This window comes from Micropterus salmoides, unplaced genomic scaffold (assembly GCF_014851395.1).
Source record: "Micropterus salmoides isolate LMB-PRFRI ecotype aquatic unplaced genomic scaffold, ASM1485139v1 Ms_hic_scaffold_12, whole genome shotgun sequence".
Lineage (NCBI taxonomy): Eukaryota > Metazoa > Chordata > Actinopteri > Centrarchiformes > Centrarchidae > Micropterus > Micropterus salmoides.
In genome coordinates, this window is record NW_024040263.1 from 8,173,324 (window position 1) to 8,198,633 (window position 25,310).

At 40.1% G+C, this 25,310-nt stretch overlaps 1 protein-coding gene across 5 annotated transcripts in view; it reads left to right on the forward strand.

Moving 5' to 3' along the window:
- gab1 (GRB2-associated binding protein 1) overlaps positions 1-24,840 on the forward strand; it is a 52,832-nt gene extending 27,992 nt beyond the window's left edge. For 3 of the 5 annotated variants that reach the window (XM_038713151.1, XM_038713155.1, XM_038713153.1), the window contains 11 exons: positions 6,368-6,496; positions 7,454-7,619; positions 11,677-11,902; positions 12,620-13,305; positions 14,618-14,712; positions 16,041-16,341; positions 18,643-18,735; positions 19,583-19,676; positions 20,332-20,455; positions 22,794-22,922; positions 23,012-24,840. In XM_038713151.1, coding sequence (XP_038569079.1) covers positions 6,368-6,496; positions 7,454-7,619; positions 11,677-11,902; positions 12,620-13,305; positions 14,618-14,712; positions 16,041-16,341; positions 18,643-18,735; positions 19,583-19,676; positions 20,332-20,455; positions 22,794-22,922; positions 23,012-23,170 — 2,202 coding nt within the window. In that variant the 3' untranslated portion in view covers positions 23,171-24,840. Of the gene's footprint in view, positions 1-2,045; positions 2,264-6,367; positions 6,497-7,453; positions 7,620-11,676; positions 11,903-12,619; positions 13,306-14,617; positions 14,713-16,040; positions 16,342-18,642; positions 18,736-19,582; positions 19,677-20,331; positions 20,456-22,793; positions 22,923-23,011 lie in introns of those variants that run through there. The other 2 variants (XM_038713154.1, XM_038713152.1) reach the window with 2 other exon arrangements.
- The last annotated feature ends 470 nt before the right edge of the window (positions 24,841-25,310 follow it).

The following is a 25,310-nucleotide window of genomic DNA, read 5'->3' on the forward strand; positions in this document are numbered from 1 at the left end:
CATGTCTTGTGTAATGTCCCAAATGCTGCTGCTGCAGGAATACAGAAACCCACATGCCTGCCTCAGTATCCTTTACCATTAGAGATATGGAGGATGAGTTTAAGTATGCAGTCTAACAGCCTGTGATGACGGTACATTCGCATTGGCAATTAGTGCACTTAAAGGCTTTTTAGGGTACATTAAGTTATCTAAACCATGAAGCACAATTAGCCTTTTAAGCGCAGTAAAACTGGAGTTGGTGCAGCTTGAGTGGTGTTGGCAGGATGTTTCAGCAACTAGTTTAACATATTTAGACTAATATATTAGATCAAACTGTTGTAATGGGTGACTGATTTGGCCCCACACTTTTATTTTTAGCTGCTGCAGGCTAAAACATAGAGCTCATTTCCACTACTTTTTGTTCATATCTTACTGCATTTGGGAGTCTTGCCATGTCTTTCATTCATCAACACACAGCAGTGTCATGTTGTGTCATTCCTTTCCTTACTTCTCCTGGATTTTGTCATTGCATGGTCGCAAGCTTGAGATTCCCAAAAACTGATATGGGATTGCTATGGCTCATTTAATTCTTTATAACTGGCAACACGAATAAGATACTGAAATGTTGCTAAAGCTGTGGAGCTGTAATAGATGAGATTTGTCTAAGAATGGAAAGCACTGATGTCAGTCAGTGTCTATAATGAATAGTTCAACACTCATTCTCACTCACATGTTCATTATACTTATCTTTGATGCTAAGAGTTGGATAAGAGATTAATACCATGACAATTTGCAACAGTATTTAAGAGGCGTTTTGTACAGGACCATTTCCTGGCTGGCTGCTGGCTGTAGAGACATGAGTGATATCAACTTCTCATCAAACCTGTGTCAAGAAAGTAGATAAGCACATTTCCCTATTCCGTTTAGAGACATTTTGATGGTCCTTATTTCCTTTATTCGTGTTGTTTTGGAATAAGTGATGGGACAGCTGGGCCTTCTGGATTGTAAAAAATGTTTGTTTGTGCTCATCTATTCTCAAAGACTGACTGGCCAACCTTAAAAGGGAAAAGCTGTATAATATAAGATGTCCTCACAGTACACACTGTGTTGTGGTTCATTACTAGTGGGTGACTGGCTCCAGATTCTTCTCATGCTTACTTACTGCCAAAGTACCAGAAGCTTTAGAGTGATAACATGTCTAACAAAACCACTGTCCAGTAGAAAACTTGACAAACCCATGCTATATATTTATGGCAGGATATCTAGCAAATCAGGTCTGCATTCTCACGTGACATGAGAGCGACAGTTGTTGGTGGTAACGCACCTCTGTGCAGGTTTGCCAACCACCGCAGAAGAAGAGAGTGATTAGAAAACATGGAGGAGAGTGACATTGAAATACAGTTTGTTTGTGTGGAAGATCTAAATAAAGGAACAAAATAATCAAAAGTGATGAAGTGTATGGTACGGTATGGTTATTTTTAATTGAATTTACAAAACAATTACTGCATCATTTTGGCCATATTGCCCACCCCTAATGTCCTGTAGATGCAGAGGTGGGTGCTGGATGATGCAGCTAATCTCTTCTCTAACTTCTCCTTTCTCTATTATTTTCTCTCTGAAACCTCTGCATCTTTGTGCGTATTTTCTGCGTCGTTACATTCTTTACCTAGTTCTCTCCCTCACCTTTGCCACGCTCCAATGATATTGGGTCAGGAGGCCTCTGACGGCAGCGTGACTCCACTCAGTTGGCATCTCCTTCCAACCCTCCCACCCTCTCTTCCCATGTCATTGTCTTAGTCAGACCCTCAATGCCCTCTCTGTCTGGACCCCAGAGGCTATAGGACCTGGGTAGGCGAATAGAGGGTCTCTTCCTGTGTCTCACCCAATCAGAAGACACTAGGACACTCTGAGAAAAGTGGGAGGGGCATAGAGAGTGGCTGGCGGGGACAGCTGCCATGCTAGGGGAGCCATCCCCATCCCAGTCCAGTATCGTCCCATGCTGTCCCATTCCCAACCCGGGGGCATTGAACACTAGACTCCTACAAGATGAAGTGGGCTCTGTGATTGTTGAATGAGCTGAATGATTCAGAATCTGTTGATGTTTGAAGGAAGACTGGAATGGATGTGTATGACTATGTACCCTGCAGTCATTAAGGACTGCAATGTGGCTCAGACCATTTGGAATTTATCCATTAATTCAAGACAACACTGGCTACAATGGAATATACAAAACAAAAAGCAGGACTAGATGCCCCATCATGTTCTTCATGAGCCTTAACAGGAGGTAGGTAATGGTCGAACCACTCAGTGTTTGGCAAAGTTCATTTGGTCATACTGTTCCTGTGTGTGTTTGTGGCACTGGGTTCAAAGTACCCTGGTATGCTTTGGGTTCTGCCATTCATCGTGTTTACGCACACTTAATTCAGTTCAGTTTTATTTATATAGTGCGAAATCATAACAGAATTTATCTCACAGCACTTTTCACATAGAGCTGGTCTAGACCATACCCTTTGTAAAATTATTTACAGCAACCCAAAAATCCCACCTCAGCAAGCCCTTGGCGACAGTGGTAAGGAAAAACTCCCTTTTAACAGGCAGAAACCTCCAGGCAGATCCTGGCTCTCAGTGGGTGGCCATCTGCCTCACTGTATGTATGTACCGATGTATAGAATTCATATGATATATGTGGATTGATTCTGTTGGCATATGTTTTGGGTTGTAATAAAATAATACAGTTCTGGTGGAAATTGGTGCAGTTGATGTGTTTCTTTCAGCCCATTCATTCATAAGGCCATGTAAACAAGTTTACTTAATCTAGTCAAGAGAAACCTGGTTAACATGGTTACATTTCTGCTGAAGAAACCTGACGCCTTGGCAATGTAAGAAGGTTTCTAACAAGTCTGGCACAAGAGTATGCATGCATGTGAAAATTTCTCACAGGAAAAGCATTGCTGTGAGGGCAAACAAAGGGATTAAAGGCAAGAGGATTGTTAACTTGCACCAGTGTATTGTTGTATCCAACATTAAGTAAAGCTTAAGTCCAACTACAAGTGAAACACATACTAAAATAAATGTGTCTATCTAAGTCAGTTTCCTCAGCTGAACATTCTCACATTAGGAAAAATCTGTGTTGTCCCACTACAAGTGTTTTCCCACTGTTCTGTCAGTCCAAATGCTCTTGCAAAAAAAGAGAGAGAACACGTCAGGCTGCATATCACTAATACACTTTAAATCACCCCGTATGGTTCAAAAATATTGTGGGAGGTAGAGGAGAAATCGAATTACTGACCAGCTGCACATTCAAATGATTTATACAGTAACCAGGTTATTGCAATGCATGTAGATGTGTTCTCAGACTTAACCTGATTTCTCCCACTTTCCTGATGCCTTGTGTGCATATAAACGCAGTAAGTCTGTATGCATGTCACTGAAACACATCCACTTGCATCAGGCGAGAGTAGCTCTCTATGTCTATATAGCTGTGTTGGCCTGGCCATAAGGGAAGAAAAGCGTTGTTTTATGCCGTTTCTTACTCTGTGCAGAGGTCTGGTGTGGATGGTACAAGTCAGTGGTATAAAACGTGCAAGTGTGTATAATTATGCATGAGGAAAGCTGTGTGAAAATCCACAGATGGAGGAGAGATGCTAAAGCTATCCCACAGCTTGTCATCCCAGAACTACTACTGTCTGTAACCTTGTTCATGTAGCAGTGCAGGAACAGTTCTCTCCATGGCTGCTCCTCTTTGAATTGCAAACCACTGCTTTTAACTGTGACTGTAACATCCTATCACCCGGGGATTTCAATTTTGATTTTGATCTTCAACATTTTAGTTGTTAGTTTCCATAGTTTTAAAGATTTTGGATTAAGTTATAATATTAAAAATAATTTAACGTTGAATACATTTCACTAAATACACAGCTGTTGAAATATTCTGTTATTTCCCTGATGTACTAATTCTGGCCCATTACATATTTTGTTAATTTTATATATTTATTTGAACTTTTTTGTTTGCTACATTTGTCTTTTATTTGTAGTACTCCCCATGATAATTGCTCCCTTTTTAGGTAATTGTTGTGATTTTAAATACTTGAGGTAATTCATTTTTGGGATTTACTAGATTCAGAGTGTTTTTCATACAACCTTCTTTCTATTGTTTAGAGGCATGTTTTTATGATCTCTGGGTATCAGTGTAATCAAGGGCTGTTTATGGAGCAGTTTGATTTTTAATGGTACGGAAACTGGGAGATTTTATCTCTAGATAGAACTAGATTGACCTGTTGTTTTCTCATGAATTTTAAAGGGAACTCCTACCAAACTGAAGAAGTCTCTTTCAAGTCTCTGACAAAACATCTTCTAGTATCTTCAACCAATTCCAGTTGCCCTTGACATTAACCTTCTTTGGATACTCCTACTACTGAATGTTAAGCTGGTTTGTTAAACAGGTCTCACTTGCCTCTGTCTTGAGCATGTACAACTTAGTCAGTTGTCAACACTCTCACCCTGGGCGGGCCTGGCCTCACTGTAACCTAAGCTCTTGGTCCTTCTGTTCTCGGCAGGGTAACTTGACCTAAGATTGCTTTGTCATGTGCCAGAGAGAGAGGTTCCCACTCCACACCCACCATCTTTGTCTCCGACCAGCACAACGCCGACACATCAGTGTTGTTTTTGCACATTCACAACATTTAGCTTTTACGGTTAGATTTGGTATTTAAATGGGCCAGCCTCAAAGGATGGAGGTTTAATAGGTTTAAGCCTCATTTGGTCTATGTGGGTGTGCTGGTGATTATATAATGACGTCCTTTGAACTACAGTGTGTGAAACATGTGCTGCATGTGTGAGCACAATATGTCAGTGTGGGATATAAATAGTATTTTATTTTTGTATGTAAAAGTATCTGCTATTCCATGTTTTAAGGTTCTTGTCCATGAGATCCATGCATGTCCGTGTGCCTGTAGTTTAAAATTTAGGGGCTTTGAATGTCTGCTTGTTTCTTCATTCTGTTTGTGGAGGGAAAGGTCTGATGCTCTTCATGCTGTCTCAGTCCGGGACTTGGCCCACTAACAAAGGACACCCTGTAGATGGAAAAACAGCTAAGGGATGAAAAGACCCAAGGCCACAGCATTGTTAATACGGTCAAAGTCTTACCCAACAACAACAACAACAACAACAAAGCGTTAAGTTTGCATTCTTTACACTCTGTTGGTATGTTTCCTGATCCGTCTGATCTCAGTGGTGGTTGTTTGTCTACCGGGTTGTGTCTATAATTTCGAATTCACATTTCAGACAGCACTGGGAAAGTTCCTGGTATTTGGTACTACAGTATTCCCATGCATACTTGTCCTAGCTTAAGCAATAAAAGGAAGTGAATCTCTTTCAGAGAAAGTCCTTATGTTATGTTAAATCCAGCCATTGCTAAGACTGGTTTACATTTGCAAGTCTGTCTAGTATTTTTTGAAGAGCCTATTTTGAGCCCTAAAACAAAGCATTCAGTCTCACTGCCATGACTCTGCAAAATCAAGAGTTCATGACCTTCTTGAGTCTGCATTTAAATGAATCACTGCTGGATGTGTTCTCTAAATAAAACTACAAACACCATGAGGTGATAAAATACAATCTAGAAACAGCACAGTGTTAGTGCCAAAGTGATTCTGCTTCTGGCTTCCTTTGTATTTATTTTTAAGGCCTGAAGAGACTTTTCACTTGCACCGATGTCTGCTATGCATGATATGTAAACAAGTTCTGAAGTTGTATGTTTGGACAGTAAAATAGATTTGTTGAATTACAGTGGTACAGGGGATACAGTGGTGCAGGAGGGCATTTCTTCAACACAGCCTCAATAATCTATTATTTATATATTAAATTGTCCCAGATAAAAAGGGATGCAAGTGGTCTCTTATTGTCCATCTCATTAATGTACTTGATGTACAAAATTGTGCTTTTATATATGTACACTGAATCATAAGTCATAAATCTCATCTGCTCTCTTTTTTTTTTCTCTGCCTGAATTTAAACTCCTCTGTCTGCTTTGTGGTGCCTTTTTCTCACAGACAACAAATCCCATTTGAAAGAAAATACCTAATTGCCTGTTTCTTTTTGTAGATTTGACTATTCACCCCAATCAGGGTGCTAGACCAAACTATGTGGCTTTTGTCCTGGTTATCCCAGACACATATTTCTGGTTGCGGGCCTCTTCCCTCTGGCTCCAGAGTATTCTGCAGTGAGGGCAGTGCAGCTGGTGTAGAATGCACACAGAGACGCTATGCTAGGACACATTGGCTAAACTAGAAAAATAAAGCATTTGGCCAGCCTGTGGTCAGTTGAGAATGGAGCAAGTCATTGTGAGAACACACATATAACCTTTGGCCTCATTTCTGTTCTCACCCTGCAGGCATGGAAGAAGCGGTGGTTTGTTCTTCGCAGTGGCCGTCTGACAGGCGACCCAGACGTGTTGGAGTACTACAAGAATGACCATGCCAAGAAGCCCATCCGCGTGATTGATCTCAACTTGTGTGAGCAGGTATGGTTCCTCATTACTACCAGCCTGCATAAGAGAACCCAGTTCCATGATTCTACATGGTGATTACATAGGATTAATTCCTGAATAAGTCCGATTTTAACATATCACACTTTATGCCCCTCATGTAATCATGCTTTTACATTTGGGGTGTTTGCAGTGATAAATGATAACCATAGACTGTATATAAGAAGTGGAAAAAGTCATCGTGACGTCACCCATTGGTTTGCTTGATTGACAGGTTGCCATGGTAACGATTTCTATATCATAGATCATCCCGCCCTGAAGCATACTTTGCTTTATGGTCTATTTTTTATCTAAATGGGACCACAATTTAAATGAACATCATGTTGTATTGAAGAAGACATGAAACTAGCGATTGAGACCATAAACTCATTAGGAAAGTGTTTACTGAGATAATAAATCCGGTGAGAAGTAGGGTCATTTTACCATTATTTCTAATGGAACCAGACTTCTTTTTGCAACCGGAAGAGTCGCCCCCTGCTGGCCGTTCAATAGAAGGACTTCCGCATTGGATTCACGTCTCAGACCGGAAGCTTCCTGCTTGATAACACAACTTTTCATTAAAAGCTACTTAGTAGGGCTGCATCTAATGATTATTTCCTCTTTAATTGTTTGGTGAATAAAAAGTCAGAAAATAGTGAAAATGCTTTTCAGGCCAGCAGTCCAAAATGATATTCAGTTTGCTATCATATAATGCAAAGAGTTTAAGTAAATTCTTATAATTCAGGAACTGGAACTAAGGATTTTTTTTGCCCTTTTGCTTGAAAATTATCTAAATGATAATTCACTTATCAGAATAGTTGCAGGTTAATTTTCAGCTCTCCTACTTATCTACTCATGCCATTTTCCTTGTGGCTCACTGTAAATAAAAATAAGTAATCTATTTGTCCATGATGGAGGCCATATTAAACTAAGACTTGTTTGTTGGCCCTTCAGGTGGACGCTGGGCTGACTTTTAACAAGAAGGACTTGGAGCACAGCTTCATATTCGACATCAAGACCATTGACCGCGTCTTCTATCTGGTGGCTGACACCGAAGAGGAGATGAATAAGTGGGTTCGCTGCATCTGCGACATCTGTGGTTTTAACCCCACTGATGACGGTAAGGATTGGCGTTTATTAGTTTGATACGCATCACTCTAAGGCAGAGACCAGTTTTACCTGATCAGGTTGGGTTTACACAAAGGGAAAGGTTTTCACTCACATACACTGCATTTGACATTTTGCGCCATTTGTTCAGATATCTCAGGAAATCTGCTTTTAATTGCTTTGAGTTGAATGGATATTTCTCTATAGAACCTGAATCAAGCTGACTAGTAGTGGTAGAAGGGGTGGAATATATCTCAAAAGATAAACTGCTTGAAAAACCTTTACTCAGCTACCATTGTCTCAAAGGCTGAAGTCTGTGGCACTCTTGCTAGATTGGGACCAGAAATATCATTTTGTTGTTGACTAATGTATTGTTAAAATTTTAAATATTAGTAACATCAGTTGAAAGACAGTTTACAGCCACAACAAAGTCATTAAGATATTTGCACTTGGGAGGTGATCTGATTATAAGAGACATCTGTCCACTGATAATTCCCCCGATACACTCTTAGATATACTGTAAAAGTTGAAGTATTTTACATTTAGTCACTATCATAGTTACCAGCACTATGTAGTAGAAATTCCTATTCACAAACTATTGTGTGCATGCATCACGGTGTACCATGATGTAATTTCTAGGCACCTCATTACCATTATGATGCGTATTTTTCTCACTGTGTGACTACTTGGTACTTTTAAAGCAAAATATTTGTTACAATCCAGCTAAGTAGGTAGTAATGAAATGCAGATATTTAATGTTACTTCATATAAGCGTAGCTAACCTTACATAGCATTAATACATTATCACAGCATTATTACTGACCTCTGCTATTTTCATTTCTGATGCTGCTGTTTTTTTTAGTATAGAGTCAGATAGGGGGTGAACTACGCACTTTACAATGTTCCAGCTACACCATGTGCACGCTGCCTAAATATATCTGTTCCCTTTTTTGTCTCATCTAGGGTATTTACATGTGTGTGTAAAGTTTAGTAGCGACAGTCTTTCATTTAACAACTGCCTGTCTTTGCTGAACAGGGAGAACACGTCTCTGCTATGTGCACAGCGACAGTCCGGAGCTGCTTTTCCGAGTCTCGCCTTTTTTCGTTCAGTCAACATTACATTATCAATTAACCTCTAGATAATCGATTATTGACATTTGTCAATCAATTCAGAATCGTCCAAGTCTGCATTATTTTCCACACCCCTCGACCACATCTATCTATAATGTATTTACTCAATAAAGGAAAAGCTGAATTCCTGTGTAGCAGCTTTAAATCAGAGTGCACTCCATCACCTGCAGTGAGCAAATATATTGCCAGAATTGAAAAACACAACATTAGCTCACAAGCTAGTAACTGTATATTTGATTGGCCTCTCAGATATCTTCCTCGTTCTCTCTGAGGGAGTTAGGTGAACCAGCTGAATGTGCCAGAAGGCCTCTATTCAGCATAGTTCTCAGCTGAGGTCTAATGATCCATGTGTTGATCCATGTGTTGTGTTGAGGCTCATGTTACCCTTGTTCCCCAGTACTGGATAATCAAAGCATTGTGTGCCTATCTGTCTCACTGCCTCTCTTTCATTCTTTCCCTCTTATCTGGTTCTCATTCTCTCTCGTTTGCTCTCTTGTTTTCCTCCCTGCCTCTCCGTCTTTGAGCCCAATTTCAAGCTTTGCTATTTGCATCTCAGTCTTTCATAGTTTCTCCCCCTCCTTAACTAAATGTGTCAGCATTTTAGTGTGATGAGAATTGGCATTGAAGTTGCTTTAATTCACTGTCTGACGTATCGCGCCACTTCGTTTCTTTTAGAAGAATGTCCTTCTCAAACCTGGCAAGTGAGTCACTGATTATGCTGCTCCAAGGCCGTCCTCTCCACAGTATTGTGACTTTGCCTACACCTCTGTTACATAGCTAGCGTTGCAGGGCAACCCTGATAACAACATTCATGGCACCTCTTCTTCAGAATCATTGGAACTGGCTATTAAAACCGTGATGTGCAAACAAACCGTAAGCCCATTAAAGGAGAATCTGGGTCTAAAGACAAATATCATTGCAGATAGCCTTTCTCAGAGTTTGTATTGCAAAAGAAAGTCCCTGGCTCTCGTTTTTGCACTTGCTTGCACTTCTCTGCATGTGAGACCCAACTCCCACTCTCTTCTGTCGTGTGTGGCCACGCTAGAGTGCTTCATGACTGGGCAGATACTAGAGGAGGGGAACATTAGGAGGGCTGGGGAACGAAGGCTCTGAGAGACGGTGTAGGAGGTACAGATTGCAGAGAGTATGAGCAGAGGGGATTTTCCCTTTTCCTGTGTGTGAATCAGCACTTAAAGCTTCAACAAACAAATGAGGGGAAAAGGGAAGAAGATAGAAGAGGAGGAGAGCGGAGTAAATCAGGCACTATCATGAGAGAAATGTACTTTTAAAAGAAGAGAAAGAAGGGACCTTGTATGAGATAAAACCATGTCAGTTATAGAAGAGAGTGGGAGGAGAGCTGTGAAAAAGTAGAAAAAAAGTAGAAAGATGTGGAATGAAAACATAGATCCATTTCATCAGGCATACGCATTATCCATCTTGGCTCTTAGTGCAGTGTAACAATCAGCTCGAGCAGAAGGGTTTCAAAAGGACTCTAATATTTGAAAACTCAGTGTGACAAAGCAGAGACCTTGAGGAAATGCTGTCTGAGAAGGAGTGTGTGGGTTTCTGACGGCAAACACTTGTAAGCTTTTAAGTGGGTTTCACTTGTGTATGTGTTGGACATGAAAAGAAGGATGAAAATACTAATTCATGTGAATGGCTACAGGCTTCAACTTGATATTAGCTGTCAGTGCATGTGTTATTTTGGGAACTTGTCACACATATTCATCATGCCCTTCCCCACAAGGTGGGCAGTTTAAAGGAAGTGAAAAGGTTTTATTTCCCCCAGAAAATCCACCCAAGTAAGAAGTGAGGTTATAGTTTATTATGGCTCATTGGATCTGTTAAGAAGGGGCATCTGGTGTTTTAGCTGCAGGCTACCAGCTTTCATTTAGGGTTGAGTTTAATAAACAGCGAATGGTGAGCTAATACAAAGGGATGTCTGAGATCCATCCTCAAGTTGTTGTTTCTTCAGAGTGAGCCTACACACATCAGCTGCTCTTCGGACATTATAAAGACCTAAAGTTGATTGTCAGTCAGAGATGCTTGTTAGACTTTTACATTGGAATTGGGTTGCTAGGAAACAGCTTGGGTGCAGGTTTACTCTGCTAGGGTTGACATTAGCAGAAACAGCTTACTGTTTACTTTGTGCTGAATATCATTGGTCACCCACATCTCCTGCAATGTCTCAATGGGTTTTAAAAGTCCACATTAGGAGCAGTTCCTAACTTCCTTGGATGACTGGGGGTTCAGGAGGAGTCATATGTTAACAAAAAGTTGGTTAGAAATGTTATGCTAAAACAGTATGCTTATAGGAGCAGTAAAAATGTAGTAAATCAGTATACATCCAAAAAAAGGAAGAGGTTTTGTATAATAAGACCAAAATGTCCACTGGATTTAATGAAATACATCCAGAAGTCCAGCTGAATTGAATAAAGGAACTGATGCTTTCCCACAGCTGGTGAATGTCTATCTTCAAACCAACATCAACCTGATGCTTTATGTAAAGTGAATGTCTGGCTGGTGATAATCTAATGTGTGCTTTATGCTCCCCTGATTAATTACCCCAAATCCACTGTACAATATGTAAGCCTGACCAGGCATTCACTGATATCAGTTGAGCTGAGTCTGACAGATCTTGATGGCTCATCTTTTGTGGTCAATGTAGTCACTAGACTACATTATAAATAATAATCTAGCTAATGCATAATATTTTTACCTATGTTTTGAAAAATGGCACCCCTGCATGTTTTCCCTGAATATTAAGGCTTTATTCCATAAATAAAAGTGTATTTATTTCTTCTGTTGTTAGTGGAAAAAACCCTGCAATATATTTAGTGCTTTGAGGTACACATGGTTTGATAGAATACAGGAGGTAATGCATAACATAAACAGTCTTGAGAGGAGATAACCCTAGCCTTCTTGTTTCTCTCCTCCAGAGGCAGCAAAAGCTGCTCACCAGTCAGCCATCAGAGGCCTGGTGGTGGACACCCCCCCACACCCAGCACTGGGTAATATTGTTGGTCCAGCAGCAGTGCTGTCCAGTGTGCCCCCTCCATACCAGCCGGTCAATGTGCGACACCTGGAGTCTCAGTCCAGTTCAGAGGAGCCCCAGGATTACCTGTGGCTGGTCAACTGTGAGAGCAAAAAGCCTGAACCCAACAGGTGAGTTTGTTTGGGGCAAGATAAGCTTATACTGTGTGTTTGAGTCTATAGTCCCTGTGCATTATGAGTGTTATACTGTGATATAAGCTTCTCTCTGTGCGCATTTCTTTTTGTGCATTTCATCTGTACTGCCACTCTCGTCCTTGTCTCTGCTGTGTGGTGTGTAGCTCAGTGCAGCTTCACTCTCTATTGGAGGGAGACCAGGAGTATTTGCTCCTGGAGGAGTGTGAGAGCAGGACTCTTCCTCCTCAGGCTTGTCTGTGAGTGGCCAGCTATTCAGCTGGAACTGCCTGCTTGTGTGGAGTGCTACACATGAATTGAAAAAAACAGAGAAATGCCAACACTTTATACACTGTGTTGTATTTACATTGCTTCTAAAGATGGTTATTGGTCCTGATTTGAGTTTGAGTGCTTGAATCCTAAGCAACTATCTCGCAGACTAACTTGTAGATCACAACAGACTGAGTTGTACTTTACCTAACACTAAATTGATTTTGTCCTTGCCTGATCTATTGAGTACCTCAGTCCTTCACTTGACCCAAAAATGAATGCTAATGTAGCAAGAAGTGCCAAAGACTAGTGATACGAGATGTCTGCTTTAGGTTTAGGTTACTAACTATGCCTTGCAGACAATGCCGTGAATACTTACAATGACTGAGTTGATTTCTTAGTTTTCCTAAATCAGTAATCTGGTGTATATATGTATTGTCTTCGTAGAGCCCATGCTGAGTGTTCCAAGTCTATCTCTTCAGAGACAGACCTGAATGACAACCTCCCCTCTCACCGCACGCCCACATCCTCCACCTCCTCAGCTAAACACACCTCGCACAATGGCTTCTTCCCACAGCACCCGGCCCCTGCCTCCGCCTCTTCCATCTACGACTCGCCTCCATCACGTGGTGCCTCGCTCTCAACCGACGGCAGCCTTTACCACCTCCCTCGCAGCTACTCACAGGACACTGTTCTACTCCCAAAGTCGGCCTCCTCTCCTTTGGCCCATCCAGACAACGGGGATGGCTCTGAGCTCTATGTCTTTAACACGCCGTCACGAAAGCCCTCAATGGAGACACAGATGCGCAACCTTTCCATCAGTTACGATATCCCACCTACACCTGGCGCAAACTGTACATACCAGGTGCCCCGCACTTTGTCGTCGTCAACAGGGGTAGGAGGCTCAGAGGGGGGAGGAGATGTAGTCCCCCCTCCCAGACCACCCAAGCCTTCTGTCAGTTCCACCTCAGGACCGCCACCACCCCCTGCTGAGCGTTCACCTACGGACACTTATCATGTGCCTCGCTCAGCATCTGAGACAGACGGAAACTACTGTGTGCCTACCAGTGCTGGGAATAAGGCTTTACGCAGCAACACTATTGGCACTGTGGACTGTTCACGCCTCCGCAAAGGTTTGTGTCAGGAAGAGGGGGTTTTTTTCTTCTTCTTCTTCTTTTTTTGTTGGAGGAGAGATTTCCTATGCAATGGGAATGGTTATGGAAGTAGTATGCTTTATGATCTTGGAAGATCATTAGATCTAAAATCTAAATATAATGGTTAGTAGGACACACATTCACAAAGCCCCTTTCCTCTACACAATTTTGACCTTCATGTAAAGTGATATTTTTCACTAAACACCTTGTAAGGCTTTTGAACAGCTTTTATGCGGGCATTCGGGAACCCTTTTCACTTCTTTTGATGGATGATAAAAGACAAGCTGCAATCCCTATTTTCACCTTTACTCATCTGTTCAGTTCACAATCCATTCAGATTGTCAAAAGCTTATTAGACTTGAACACAGAGCACACAGTTTTCTGCAGACGTTTTTAAGGTCTTTACAATGATTTGTGCAGTATTTCCAAAAGCATGCAAGGTACATTAACATCATGGACAAATACATGCATTCTGTTGCATCACTGCTATATCTGACTAGTTATCGGCATAGCCTTCTTTAATGTACATATGGTGCTATCCTCTAAATCTGACAACACTAGACAAACGTGATGAAATATTGTATTGTCTATCCATCAATTTCGGTTCACCATCATTACTTCCACCGTGACAAATCAGAGCCTGATCTTGTGAATCGACAAGAGATGCGTTTTATAGTAACAGCTGAGTAAAATTAGAAAATAAAGCACATCTAATAATAAAGTGTTACCTTTTATAGAACAACATCCTTTGATGTGTTAGGGGAAACAAAATGAACAGCCCAGCTAATTATTGGCCAGTTACAGTATTTCAAAGAACTTCTCATGGTCTTCCCCACTTAATGTTCCTCAGCTGACACGCTCATTTGCCTTACAAGCTTTTCCTAGCACTGATGTGGTGCTTGTGGCCGTAAGTGAAATGCATTAGTGACTGCATCAGTGCCTAATGAGAATGCAAAAAACAAATTTGTGCTACACAGTAGAGCCCTTACATATACTGTAGCTGCTGAGCTCTGTCCTAGTGAATAAAATATTATTTACAGAATCATGAAAACGCATACAGTTTTTTAATAAGGCCTCTATTGTATGTATTGTTGGGATTGTGCTAAGGCAAAAATGGGCTTGAAATTCCACATATAGCTTTCATATGGGAAGTGTAGTTGGCTAATATTATATGTGGTGCTCTTCATTTACTGATAAACTCATTGAGTGTTAAATGTCTAACCCCCTAAAGTTGCAGTTTATGTATATTGCAATTAAGTGTATATTTGGTAATGTTATTTGTGTTTTGCAGATTTTGGATCCCAGGACTGCTATGATATTCCTAGATCATTCCCTTCTGAAAAGAGCTGCTCATTTGACTTCAATGAAAGCTTCAACAGCTACTTTGTAAGTGTCGCTCCCAAGGTTCACTGGTTTATAAGCTCACAAGAGGTGGATGACTTTCCTGTTTTGACAGTCTTGATTATTTGCAGTGGTAATAGAGACATAACATTTTAAAATGTTCAAAACACACACATTGGGAATATAAGAAAGCATTTTTTCTACTTTTCTCAGCTGCTCCTAGAATACTCAGTGCTCATTGAAAATGCTCCATTCCTTTCTCTGCCCTGTGACGTAGAGTAGTATCATGGAGTAGAGAGAAAAAATCCTAGAGAGGCAGGGAAAGCCATCTACGTACCGTATAGTATGGTATTCTGTTTTTCTTTATTTAAAAGTATACTACACTGCTACATAAACAAGCCAGCTACAAGTAGTGTTTCTTAGTCATTTCTAAATGTTCTTTTTTGTCCAGAATCATTTAAGGAAATGGTATACTTCCAAAGAAGAACATGCGCCCCATTTCCCTTTTCATAAAATATTACTACTACTACTACTTTTAGCATTTGTGCACAAGCACAATATTGCATGTACATAAAATGCACAGTCAAAACAGTGGCTACAGTCCCTTCTGAGACGGAACAATTAAATTATTCATTGGCTAAATTGGTTACTGTTAATCCCCAGGCTACTGCAGCAATGTTTATTGTAGGCATATAGCATAAGAGAGATACAAGGACATACTGTAGCACTGCCTTATTCCACTGCTAGAATTATACAAAGATGTTGAATTAAACATTGGTAGCAGTTGGCTACTGTTATCATGTTTTGTATTGACATTCGTTGATTATGTCTGTGTCTGTTAGCTTGATTAGCTTACAATTATTATCCCAATTATTGTCCCAAGGTATTGTAACATGTTACAATAACTTGGGACAAGTGTGATGCATATAGAGTCTGTAGCTAAAGCTCATTTGCGACCCCTGTCCCTGGTTAGGCTACGCACATCACCATTAACAATTCAGATTAGTCTTTATCATTCCCATTCCCATTATCATATCACATTACTGCAATTTCTTAATTTCTTGGCGGTGTAATGTATGCTGGCTAGTATCAAAAACCCACACAGAAAAGTGTATGTTGAGTTCATCCTAAATTGATTTGCTGTTGCCATAGCCTTTCACAATTTTCTCTGTGCTATTGTCAAAAAAAATCAAAAAAAAAAAAAACAATGTGTACACAAATGACTTCCCAGTGTTTTGTCTGCTAATGGAGTTTTATGCACCAATTATTTAGTAAAGTTATTGTTGAACATCACTACTGTTGAGTTTAGAGCCTCTGTCATTTGTTTGTGAACATACTGAACATACTGTATATGTATCCCTCATCACCCTCAGAAAAACAAAGGAATGATGCCAGTGGGTAGCCAGTCCACAGAAGAGGTAGACCAGAACTACGTGCCCATGAGTGCCAACTCCCCATCACACCATCACTCAGGCAGTTTGCCAGAGCCGATGCACGAACCGAACTATGTGCCCATGACCCCAAGCACCATGGAGTTCTCCTCCCTGGGAAAGCAGGTACCCCCGCCCGCACACATGGGCTTCCGCTTCAGTCCCAAGACCCCTCCTCGCAGGCCGATGCTCAGTGAATGCCAGCCCCCACCTGTGGACCGAAATCTTAAACCTGATCGCAAAGGTGAGAAGGCAGTGGGTTTGCATGCATGTGTAGCTGTGAGTTGGTTCATAAATATTCTGTCGGTTTGTCAAGTTCTTGCCGTGGGGTCTATATGTGTTGAAGTTTATTGTTGCACTTAACTTCCTTCAGTATGCTCAGTACTAATGCAACCACTTACCACACTTTGTCTCACATTCAGCTGCTGCTCTCACATTGCTGGCTCATGGTTGTTAAGCCATCTGTACTTAATTCCATCATTTCCAACAATTTCTAGAGCAGTGTGTTTCTTCTTCACACTTTAGTTGCTATTATAAATGTGGAAAAATGTTTTCTCTCAGTTTGTCTCCTTTGGTTTGTCTGGTGTCTTCCTCCGCACCTGTCCTTGACCAACTTATTTCACCTCTTTATGAATTAGTTTAGTGCCTGCTTCATCCTCTTACACGCAACACAGTAAGCTCCTTGTCAAAAGCACTTTTGTCCCGAGCTCAAGAGGCCCTGTAGGCCATTTTAGAGGGGGTTGGTCCCTGTGCCATGGAGTGACCGAAGCCCCGGAGTGGTCACCTCCATCCCCTTTGTTCCCTTCATCTGAATGGAGCTCTTTGATGAAAGACCTAATAGCAAGGGAATTACAATCTGGGCAAAGAGAGAAAGAGAATTGAAGGATGGCAGGGAGTCATCATGTAGGCAAACCAAAAGCCAGGGCTGTTATTGTCGCTGAAGAAAATAGGACATGTTATGGAGTTTTACATTTCCCAGTGGGGAATCCTCCCATGCACGACTTGTGGTCATTTTTTTGTTGACCTTTGAGCATCTCCAGATTTGGCATGCATCATCTCTGGATTACCGTGACTAAAAGTTATAAAAACATTTTTGTTACTCCAAATCATTAGGCTACACACACACACACACACACACACACTGTGTTGAAAACTCACAGGGGGCACATCAGCAGAGTACTCATATCTCCTAAATTATGTATGTATAAATAGTTCACAATTTACAATGGTATAGTAAATCAGCCTTTAAAATGTATAATTATTGTGTAAATAAGTATTAAGTAATGCCCCTTTGTAGTTTTCTCATTCTTTCAGAGGCATTCTTTCCCTTTTCTGTGTTAACTTTACTTCTAGCACTATTCATCACAGCATCTTATTGACTGTCTTTACCATTTTTTTTTTGTTTGTTTGTTTTATTGGAGAGCTAAGAGACACAACTGCATCATCTCTAGGATAGCTGTTTTGTGGATAGTGTTAAACCATCTGCAAAGGCTCATCTTGTTGATGCATTTTAATTTTATGTAAAGCACTCTGTAACTGATATTAAAGGTGCTCTACAAATAAAGATTTTTATCATAGAATCCCACTGCACCTAGCACAAAATTTTGTCTGGTTGGTTACTTGGATTTTGGATTTAAGCTGCTTGCAGTTGCATTTTGTAGTAGAAATATGATCAAAAGTCTTTTTAGCAGATGTTCTTGAATATTACATCTCATGTGTTATATTAAATATGATATTTAGACTGAAACTCAAGAAAAGTAAACAATAGTGAGTAACTGAGAAGCACTGATGTGAGATATTTATTTCTTTAAACCCTGTTTTAAGTAGAGAGTGTGGATTAAAAGTTAAACATCCCATGCTCCTTTTGATTTTCCCTTTTGATGTAATTCATTTCGTTATTCACCATGAGCCATGCAAAATTCCTCTGTACTGTGGACTAATTCAACTCACTACCAGCTATGTTCATCTTCTCTGTCTGCTTTGGTCGTCTCAGCCGTGTGCCATGAAGGCTTTGACATCTGTGGTCAAAGCCAGCAAATGGCTTTTACTTTATTAACAATGTGATATGTGATTCCGCTGAAATGAATTACCTTACTTTGAGATTGTGGCACGTTTAGATTTTTGCTCTTGTCAGCACTGTAGAAAAATGTTGCAATTAGTGTTAATGTAAAAGGAGCTACAGTATGTGCCTTGTCAGTAAGTTACTCTGCTCTGCAGACTTATAATGTGCTGTTCACAAAATGATTCCTCACTGTACTCTTAGTGCTTAAACACAGCTCATCGTGCATGCACAGCTGTGATGTCAGTCTTTGTGTGGGAAGCCGTGGTGCATGGAGTGAGGTGCATGTTGGGCAGTATGGGTCTGTTGTTGTCATGACAATCATCCTCTTGATAACTGTGCTGCACAAATAGGTGATTGGGTGTACGTGAGGGTGTAAAAGTCTCGTCCTTTTGCTTTGCATGGCAGGGCAGTTGTTACAGCAGGGCTTAAGTGTTGTGATCACCAAAAATTTCATAATGAGCAAAGTCTTCTTTCACCAATCAGGTCAGAGTCCTAAAATAATAAGAGCAAAAGGTGTCTGTTTAGAGCGAACCGACTCTCAAACCGTAGGTGAATTCCCGAGGGGACGACGCAAGGGTAGGTACTCCACACTGAACTGCCATTGTGTATCTGAAAAGTTTCCATTCTATGACCATTCTACTTCATCTTGACTCTTTGCATGTCCTAAGTAGACTACTGTGGGATTGCTCTTGTTTCCCTGACCTGTGTGTTCTTTAAGAGATTAACTGTGTGCAAAGCAGAATCAATTAAACTATACCTTAATGCATTCAGAGCTACCCAAATAGGTTTAAATATATACCATGGGTGTCGGAGCTGTTGCATTTAATTATTTTAAATCCCAGCAGGAGAGGGGTGAGTGTGCACTTCATACATGATGGATTGCACTTGATACAGTCACAACATGGGTTTTAAAATAAACTGTTAATACTACTTTACCTAAATATCCCCTCACTCTGAGGCAACTACTCACATGCAGTCAACCACATAACTTACTAACATTTCTCTTCCCAAACATCTCTCTTTATGTTTTTGTTTGCAGTTTCACATATTGTGCATCCAAAACACACAAGCAAATGTAGCAGCCACAGCACAGAGAGAAAAACACTCACATGGCACTGGAAAGTAGGAGATAGCTCTTCAGGAGGAAATTAAACAGTGATATCATCTAATGAAAGAGAAGCTCACATAAATGACCATATCCACTGCTTTTGTACATACAGTATGTACTGGCAGTGGCTGGCTACTTCATAAAATATGTAGTTTACGGCTTAAATATTTTAGTCCAACTGTCATGTTTTCATGAGGCTCTTATAACATGTTAGCCGTTACATTGCACACAACCTTTTATTGCTATTGACCTTTGTCAGCCTTACATACATGTAGCTGAAGTGTGTAACTGACTGGTATGTGTACCTTGCTTCAGGAAGACCCGCTCCACTGGAGATCAAACCGCTGCCAGAATGGGAGGAGCCCTGTACGCCTGTCCGCTCGCCTGTGACACGGTCATTCGCTCGGGAGTAAGTATCTGAAATGTTCTGCACAACTTGTCATAATTCAACATTTTGCTAATAGCTAAGGGTATGTTCACACTACTCCGCTTTCCTATTGACTCTGTTTTTAGTTTGAAGCCAAGTGGGGGAAGCTGTCTCAGGAGAGGCACTGTGCCCCACTTCTTATTTGGAAAAGTTTTTTTAGAGGAGCACAAGGCACGGGACAATAAAAATAAATTGCTGCACTTGATCCAGGTGATTAAAGCACCTGAAGTTTTTAAGGAAACTGCATGCATTGTCCTACATGCTAACAAAATATATTACCCACACAAAATACTTTTTTTGTAGGAAAAATGTTATTTAGTGTGAACATTCCCTTTTATAGTGCATACTATAACTAAAGAAATAGACACTAACACTTCATGCATTACTGTAGTCATTTTGTGACCAAAGTAGCACTGCTCATACAAACTGGTCTGGGATATGCCTCACAGCTACATTATACTGAATGTAGTTTGTTGGTTTATCTGGGATGAGGTCTATTTCTGTGCTTTGTGCTGCAGGGACTCTTCTGGCTGCAGTGGTTTATTGCTGTGGCTGTTATGTCTGTATGATATTTTGTGCTCAGCAGAGACTGTACTTGCCTGGAAGTCAGTGTGTAAACATTGTGAATGCTGCTCAGTCTCTCTAGGTTTCCAATGCCAGCGAGATCCCCGTCAGTGCATAGTACGGCCTCCAGCACTGACTCCGAGGACTGTGATGAGCATTATGTAGCCATGGACTCTAATATGTCCACAGATGAACCAGTATGTAACACACAACTGTCCTCTGATATAAGAAGTTGCATGATTACTACTTCTCAAATCACAGATAATCAAAGCTACAGAAGAAATGTGTTAAATGTTTGATTAGATTTTTATTGTGATATGTGGTTTTTTTTGTAGGGCTGGGACGATATGCTTATCTCCCAATTCATAACTATACTTGGGTGCTGATTCGATACGTATTGCAATTCTTAAGTATTGCGATTCTACAATACTGCAATTCGATTTTTCCATTTATTGCAATTTTTGTTTGCTTTTTTAACACTAGACCACGAATGAATCATACACTTCAGAGACTGTATATCAGTCAGTCAGTCAGTTTTATTTCAGCAGCATTATTGCTGTACTGTATGAAAGTGGTAAATGGAAAAAACAAGTACTTTTAACAAGACACTAACGTAAATGTAAAAAATGTCACAAAAAGAAAGAATCACAATACTTAAGTTAATCTAGTTTTTTATGGTTTGTTGAAACAATTTCACATCATTATTATATATGAAATCTACAGTTGCACAATGAATATGGGAGTGAGTTTGTGTGATGCATACAAAGTTTTCAGGGTACACCATGCAGCCTAGAATGTTAAGCTTCAATTGTTGTACAGAAAGAATTAGAAATACAATTTCAAGTTCTTGCTCCCCTCTCTAAGGCATATAGTGTATTAGTGTGGACAAATGACTGGTTACTGCAGAGGGACTCCTCGCCCCTTCAGCTCTTTTCTTTGCAGCTTCCTCTTGTCCTGCTGCTCTGCTTTCTTTATTCTCTTATTATTATCCTTTTTTCTGTTCTTTTGCATTTCAGGTATTGTCTTCTTCACAAAATTGTTAAGTCAGATCAATACCCTTACTGTAGTTCAAAAGATCCATTTCTTATTTGGGCAGTTGAAATGGAATCAAGTTCAGGTATATGTTAGTCATTCGGTAATGTCTGCAGGTATAGGCACAAATGCATACAAATACTAGTTAATATTTCTTCTTTGTCTTATAGTTTGGGTATCATTTTCCATTTTGCTATTTTTCTTGCTGTAACAATCTGTTTTGCTTTTGCTTTGATATTGTCAGCTGACTTCCTGTTCTTTCATTACTCATGTTCATTTCTTTCTCCCTAGTTCCTAATTTATCTGGCTTCGCTAGGCTCTGGCTTCGTCCATTTCCTTTTTTTCTTGCATTTTGTTCTTGACCATCTGCTCTTCTTTTTTTCCCCCCCTTTGTCACTACTTCCTTCTCACTCTGTGTAGAGAGGAGTCCTTCTACTGCACAGTTCCCATCACCCCTGTAAAGAGGGAGGTGGAGGAACATGACACCATAGAGGAGGTGAGCAGGGTTGCCAGGTTAGACATGCATGGCCTGCCCTGTCAGAACACCAGGTTACCAGTTTCAGATGTTATCATTAGATCAGAATTTCAGCAAGTGCATAGTGCATTATTTGCTGGGCTGTTATTACTCCCAACACCAGCTAGAAACTGTGGCTTGGATACACAGTTTGCAGTGATTTATATACCATCACCTTCCTTACAATTAGTATTTCCTAGTTTTGTCACCACCCTCGTTCTAATAACTTCACCTCACTTGTAGTTAGAAATTAACAATACCTATAGGTCCAACATGTACCTCAGTATTGTCACAATACCAGAATTTTCAGTTTTTCAAATGCAAATGCTCTTTATCCTTAATGTTAAGACAACAAAAAAGAAAGGAAAACACAAAGTAATGTCACTGAAGTGCTTCTTTATTCAATATAAAAATATGGAAAGAACCATAAATTAAACAATAACATAATATAAACTCTAGTTTTTCTGTATTTTAAAGTATTAAAGCCTTTTCAGAATTCAAATGAAAATATCTAAACATCAGAGTTGCTTTGCAAAGTTATTTGTTTTTCATTGGACAGCGTTGAAGCAACAGCAGTTTTGGCATGTTGGTTAGTGGTGCCCATCTCTGTTGGCTGTATCAGTCAAATGGTGCATCTATGCTTCAGCGAACAAACCTTTCCACTCGGGTGCCTGTCAGAAATGGCACAAGCTAGATTAAAAGATGTTCATTGATTTAAACAAATCTATTCTTAAAATGAAACTATGATCTACTTCATCTCAATAGTGCTAGAATTCACTACTTGCTCCATTTTTGACTACCAATTTACATACCAGTAAGTAAAATATCAGTCAAATCTCTTACAATCATAGCAAACATGTTGGTTATTGTGACAATGCTTAAATAAATAAATTGGAATAAAATATGAAATATATTTATAAAATGTTTGTTTTACTGTGACACCGCCTCAGTCTTCTGTCAATAAAAGCAACCTTTCCTGGCTTATGTAGAACATGAAGCTTGTTGCACCCTTGACTGCGGATGGTGGGAGCAGCCCTATGGTGAAGCCGAAGGGAGACAAACAGGTGGAGTACCTGGATTTGGATCTTGACCCCGGCAAGTCTACCCCACCTAGGAAGGTAGGAATCCTGAGGTGCATGTTCAAAATTGGAGGAAGTTAGTTTAAAGGAATTTCAAGACTGACCTTTCCTGTTTTACCGTTCTTTAGATGAAAAGCAATGGAACGGGCATGGCCGCATCAGATGAGCGTGTTGACTACGTGGTTGTGGACCAGCAACGGACACAGGCCCTTAAGAGCACCCGGGAGGCCTGGAACGATGGCCGTCAATCCACAGAGACAGACACCCCTTCTAAAGGACCCAAGTGACCCTGTTGTCCCTCCAAACCCCCAAACCACTGGGTCTTTAACACTAGTGTAGGCTCTGGTTTGTGTTTAGGGACGGTCCAGCTGTCACGTTCCACCTCCGCTAGATCCTTAGTGTGTAGGGGCAAGTGGAGCTCCCTAGCCACTCAACTGCCTTTAGTTTACACTGCTGTCAGGCCTAGGACAGCACAGTGTGTACAGTTGTCGGAAGCGGTGTAAGCCAGGAATAAGCTGTATGCAGTATGAAAGCAGGTGGAAAGACGGGACATGTCACCTGGGTTTGACTTAAACAGTCTCACAAACTTTGACCATTCACTGCCTCCTATATGATTAGATGTTTTTGTTCTGTCATTCACCTTTCAGTGGCTTGTGGGCTGACCCGGAGTTAACATTTCCTTAAATTACAATGCTGTTTGATGTTGTTTTGGAGTGAAATCACTTGATAACATGGTCACAGTACTTTGTCGGTGCAACGCTACTAGTTAGCATAGCTAGCCAACAGTGTTGATGTTTCAGTTTCTCCTGTTTGAGCGGGTTGAAGTTTCCATGGGCACTCTTCATAGGTCAGTTTTTACAATTTCATCGCTAAGTAATGGCTGAAACTGATCTGTGTCTAAGGCTAACTTCAAATCCGATTCCGAATATAACCCAGTACGACAGAATTTCATCATTTTATTACTTTTTTTCTTTCATTGCAAAGGCAGTTGAACTCGTTCATTTTACATGTAACAAAGTGCTCAAATTTAAGCTTTGGATTTACTCAAGGTTTAATCCACTGAACATGATTTGATTTCCATTAATGTGGAGATGCTTCAATCTGTTATAATGGAAGTGCAAAGACTGTACAAAAGTGTTATGTATATAAACAGGAAAAGTGTCATTTATATAAATGGAATATCCAGTGTGTTTGACTCGAAGGTATGTGGATTCTGCAGGGTAGAATCCTGTGCCTGTCTTTGGTGGTATCAGGACTTGTGATTAATGAATGAATTACTGTGAGTTTTTAAAAGAACATGACAGGTTTTCTATAAGTTATGCAAAGGTAACAAACTAAGGCTAGAGAGAGAGAAAATCAGGTACTCTTTATGAATGCATACTAAAACAACTATCCATTTTTTATTTATTTCTCAAGTTATTTCACCAGGTGGATATCGTGTCCACTTTTAGCTCAGTATTCTTGATTCGTATGGAGGAACATTTACTAATGTCTGTAAAAATGCTTAGTTTGACAAGCGCGGGTCAATTAGTTTCACAAGTTCATTTATGTTCCTTGTTTCTCTCTCGTCTTAGATTTAATTTATTTCAAATTGAACTGGCATACAGTTTTGGGAAATTGACTGCCTTGTGTAGTCAACTTGATACATCTTTTATAGAGTCTTTGTCTGCATACATCTGTGCTTTACTACCTTGTGAACTCTCACTCAGAAGTCCCAAGCATGTGCTACCACAAGATAAAATCATTGCTGTACATATTTTTTCCCCCATCAGTTAGATTAACATGTATCATTTTAAAAATGTGCCTACTAAGTCATCTTCATTCTTCTTCACTCTTTCCTTATTGCAGTCTTTCTGTGATATGGACTGCTAAGCTGATGACGCTTTCTTTTTTAACGAATCTCAACAGAAAATGTACATTTTAAAAGTGGACTAAATAAAATCCAAACTCGTAAGCATGTGTTGTCTGTCTTCAGTATCATTTCCATTATGATTGGGAAATCAATACAGAAAAGCAAAGATGAAAGAAGAGAATAAGAATTAAAAAGATAAATAAATCTTACTTAAATTAAAGTAAGACTGTCCTGTGCATGTTGACTGGCCTTTTGTTTTAGTTGTGTTTTTTCATTTCAGTCACATTCGAATTGGGAAAGTGATGCCATTCCACGCACTTAAGGATCAAGCTTGTCCTAGCATGTCCCAGAGTGATAAATTATTGTGTAATCAAGAACGTTTTGGTAAAGTATGACAAAAAAAGCACTTCCGGCCAGCATCTTTGTTTAATAGGCAATTAAGTCAGAACTTCAAGAGCAGAGTTAACATCTTCAAAGTTGGTTTACATAATGCTGCAAAAGGATTATTTTCTGTTCCACAAAATCTGGAAATGTCTTAAGAACTGTGGTAAGTGTTAGCAAATTTTGCCGTAACG